Source organism: Triticum urartu, chromosome 7A, assembly GCF_056163025.1.
Source record: "Triticum urartu cultivar PI428250 chromosome 7A, HENAU_Tu73, whole genome shotgun sequence".
Lineage (NCBI taxonomy): Eukaryota > Viridiplantae > Streptophyta > Magnoliopsida > Poales > Poaceae > Triticum > Triticum urartu.
In genome coordinates, this window is record NC_141879.1 from 394822926 (window position 1) to 394827004 (window position 4079).

Here is a 4079-nt window from a genome sequence, read left to right on the forward strand (position 1 = left end):
TAGATGTCTGTACTCAGACATGTTTATGCTTCCGCCTATGCTTATTACTTGTATGACTTGAATGCTGGGTCAGCAGACCCATGTTTGTAATACCTGGCTCTTCAGAGCCTAATGAATAAATACTTTGAGTCATAGAGTTTTCTTGTGATGCCATGTTGTATTTGCACATATCGAGCATATCATGTGTATGTTATTCAAATGCTTGGTATGTGTGGGATTCAACAACCTAGTTGTTTATTCTTGGTAGTCTCTCTTATGGGGAAATGTCTCCTAGTGCTTCCACTTAGCCATGGTAGCTTGCTACTACTCCAGAACACTTAGGCTAGCCGACATGTGTCCTTCTTTGTTCCTGTGTCTGTCCCTTCGGTGAAATGTCACGCGTTGTTCCTTTAAGTCCTTGTAGCTTGCTATGACTTGGGTTCATACATTTATGACCGACACATTTGTTGCTGGGTCATGTATGCTTGTCCCTGTAAGTTAGTGCCACTTTGGATTCATGACTAGTCATGTCGGCCTGGGTTCTTTGTCATATGGATTCTAGCGACACTATCATATACGTGAGCCAAAAGGCGCAAATGGTCCCGGGCCAAGTAAGGTGGCATCCGTGGGAATACTGTGTGTGAGGCCGCAAAGTGATATGATGTATTACATGCTAGATCGGGGTGACTTAGGATCGGGGTCCGAACAGCTGCCGACCCCGAGATGTTTCTACGACTCTATGCCCAAAGCATTCTGGTACTGGGCGCTGGCGACAAGGCCATGGTGAACTATTTTCCCCTAGCCCTTGTGGACGACCCGCGCTCATGGCTCCTCGGCCTTCCTGAAGCTTTGATCTCCTCTTGGAGCGAGCTCCATGGTCGGTTCGTCACGCGTTTTGCCCTCCAGGAGCCCCACGAGATCGTGCATCCTCAGCGGATCCCAGGCGCCTGTGTCCAATCGCCACTCCAAGCATCTCTTTCACGGGGTAAACACCATGCGGTCCTAGTCTGAGGCGCCATGGCCTCGCGCGTGGCCCGAGTGTGTCATCACCTTCGATTACCGAGACCACCCCAAGTCCGCAGCCACCATCGGCGCGCTTCCCATGCTATGGACTCCCACCATCAGCAACGTCGCAATCACCAAGAACCTCATCGATGGCGGTGCGGGCCTTAACGTGATCTCCATTGAGACCTTTGAAATGCTCTAGGTTCCCTATGACCAACTGGCGCCCACCAGGCCCTTCTCAGGGGTGACCTACGGGTCCACCACTCCCCTGGGGCAGGTGCGCCTACCTGTCAACTTCGGCACCCACGAAAATTACCGCACCGAGCTCAACGACTTCGACGTGGCCTGCATTGGCCGTCTGTGCAACGCCATCCTGGGATACCCTACGCTCTCCAAGTTCATGGCGGCAACCCACCCCAGCTACAACATCGTCAAGATGTCCGCCAGCGGCGGCGTCATTACTATCACTAGAAGAAAGGAGGATGTGGTCCGAGCCCTCAAGCGCGCCTACGGGGCCGCGGCGGCTTCACGCCCGAGCACCGAAGACAGGGCCAAGCCTTCGGAGGTCGCTCCTGCAAGGAAGAAGCAACTGTTCTCTCAGGACAGCACCGAAACAAAGAAGGTGTAGTTTGACGGCAGCGGCATGGTCCTACCTTCACCATTAGCGCTGGTCTTTCCCCTGAGCAGTTAGGCACACTCGTCGCTTTCCTCCGGGCGACCAATGATGTGTTTGCCTGGAAAGCATCTGATCTGTCCGGCATGCAGAGGGAAGTGATTGAACACCATTTCGTGGTGTGCCCCAATGCTCATCTCGTCAAACAGAAGGCGCGGCGCCAAGCGTTGGAGAAGCAGACATTCATCTTCCAAGAGGTGCACAAGCTGCAAGAAGCTGGGTCATTCGAGAGGTGTGTCATCCTGAGTGGCTCGCCAACCCGGTCATCGTTCAAAAGAAAGGCAGAAAGGAGAACTTGTGCACCGACTTCATGAGCCTCAATAAGGCCTACCCCTAGGACACATTCCCGCTCCCGCACATCGACCAAATCATGGACTCCACCGCTGAGTGTGACCTACTGTGCTTCCTAGATGCTTATCGGCTACCACCAGATCAAGATGGCGGCGGAAGATGTGGAAAAGGCAACCTTCATCTCCCCGTGTGACGTGTTCTGCTACACCTGCATGCCGCTCGGTTTGAGGATCGATGGTGCTACCTTCCAGCGATTAATGCACATCATGCTGGGGCCACAGCTAGGAAGGAACACGAAGGCTTACATTGACAACATCATGGTCAAATTGCACAAAGCCAGAACGCTAGTCAAGGATCTAGAAGAAACATTCACAAATCTGCGTGAGGTCAGCCCAAAGCTCAACCTCGACAACTGTGTCTTTGGGGTCCCCTACGCAAGCTTCTCAGTTTCCTTGTCTCCCACCGGGGGATCGACGCCAACCCTGAAAAAATCAAGGCCATCAAGAAGATGCGCCCCCGGACCCTCAAGGAAATGCAGCAACTGGTGGGGTGCGTGGATTCCGTGGGACGCTTCATATTGAAGCTTGGTGAGCGCGCCTTGCCATTCTTCAAGCTGATGAAGAGGACAGGCTCCTTCGAGTGGACCCCTGAAGCAGACTGGCCTTCGAAGACCTCATGAGCCCACCCATCATGGTCACACCGTGTTTTTGCTAGGCTTTGTTCCTCTAGCGGCCACCCCGCAGACAACCAGTGTTGCGCTCGTGGCAATGCGGTAAGAACGCGTCGACACCAAGGAAAAGCTCCCCGGGGCTCGCGAGCCCTCCGAGCTCCCCGGGCCTTCCGGGCCTCGTGAGCTTCCGGAGACTCACACTACAAAAAAATACACTTCCGTGGTGATACGTGTTTGTCACAGTAGGTCACTTTTTCTGTCATGCATGTACATCCATGACGATTTTATGACAGAATCAAGATAGTCATACCTGTGCTATCGTAGAAGTGTTCCATGAGAATACCAAAATTATCATCACGGAAATGCCCACTTCCATGATGATAAATGGCGCATCATAGAAGTGTTTTCGCCAAGGGTAACCGACCCATGGCATCCACCGTAACGTGTCACTGTTAAGCTATCGGGTTCCGGTTTGGATCTAATAACCTATTAACAGCCCCGACCAATGATGATTTTCCACATGTAAAATTCTCATTCGCCGGAGGATCCACGTGTCGGCTCAGCGTTGGGACAGATGTCATCCGCTCATTGGACTGGAGGCGCCTATGATACGTCAACACGTAGCACGGCCCATCAGAGGCCCATTCTGGTGAAAAGGCTGGCCGTTTGACTGAGTCAAAAGGTAGAGGGCTAGCCCATGGAAAGTCTGTTAACGGCCTATTCGCATATAGCCCATTTACTGCCCGCTAACTAACGACCCATTATGGCCTATCCGAATTAGGCCCAGTAGCGTCATCTGGGCTGTCCAATATGATTCCAGCCCGTTGAAACTTCTGGTCCATTTATGGCCCATGACGTTTTTCGGCCCATATGAAGCCCTTTGTAACTCTTAGACCATTAAAGGCCCGTGGTGAAACTTTGTAATGAACAGTGTATCACTTTATACCCATTAATGGCCCATTATTCCGCCGGTCCTTTCCAGCCCGTGTTAACTTTTGGCCTTCTAAGGGCCCATTTATTCTTGGTCTCATTTCCAGAATTCAGTTACTTACGGTCCATTACTGGCATGTTCCACTTGTGGGCCAAATTCGCCATGGTTACAGTCGGCCCGTTAATCCGTTGGGCTGTTTTCATAGCGTCATCAAATACGGCCTATTAATGTTCCATAATGGTCAGGCCATAAAATAGATGATTTCCACTCTAGCCCGTTTACGGCCCATTTTGTGGTCCACGAATAGTACGACCCAAGTTTGGTTAAATGATTATACGGCCCGTAGAAGGCCCATGGATCCTACAGCCCATAGAACGCCCATGGATCCTACGGCCTGTAGGAGGCCCATGGATCCTACGGCCTGTAGGAGGCCCATGGTCAGTACAGCACATAGCAGGACCATGGTTACAACAGTCCGTGTGTTGCCATGGTTATTGTGGCCTAGTTATAAAAATAGGTTATTGTGGCCA

At 51.8% G+C, this 4079-nt stretch overlaps 1 protein-coding gene across 1 annotated transcript; it reads left to right on the top strand.

The window, feature by feature from the left end:
• The first annotated feature begins 996 nt into the window (after nucleotides 1-996).
• LOC147959714 (uncharacterized) lies at nucleotides 997-2627 on the top strand. Its single transcript, XM_087532863.1, has 5 exons — nucleotides 997-1017; nucleotides 1187-1606; nucleotides 1672-1854; nucleotides 2068-2334; nucleotides 2388-2627. The coding sequence occupies exons 1-5, from the start codon at nucleotides 997-999 to the stop codon at nucleotides 2625-2627; spliced, it is 1131 nt and encodes a 376-aa protein (XP_087388989.1).
• Nucleotides 2628-4079: the final 1452 nt, after the last annotated feature.

Coding starts and splice junctions, on each gene's coding strand:
- LOC147959714 (XM_087532863.1), top strand. CDS start 997: ATGGCCTCGCGCGTGGCCCGA. Junction 1,607..1,671: donor ACAGCACCGAAACAAAGAAG/GTGTAGTTTGAC, acceptor TCCCCTGAGCAG/TTAGGCACACTCGTCGCTTT. Junction 1,855..2,067: donor AGACATTCATCTTCCAAGAG/GTGCACAAGCTG, acceptor TGTGCTTCCTAG/ATGCTTATCGGCTACCACCA.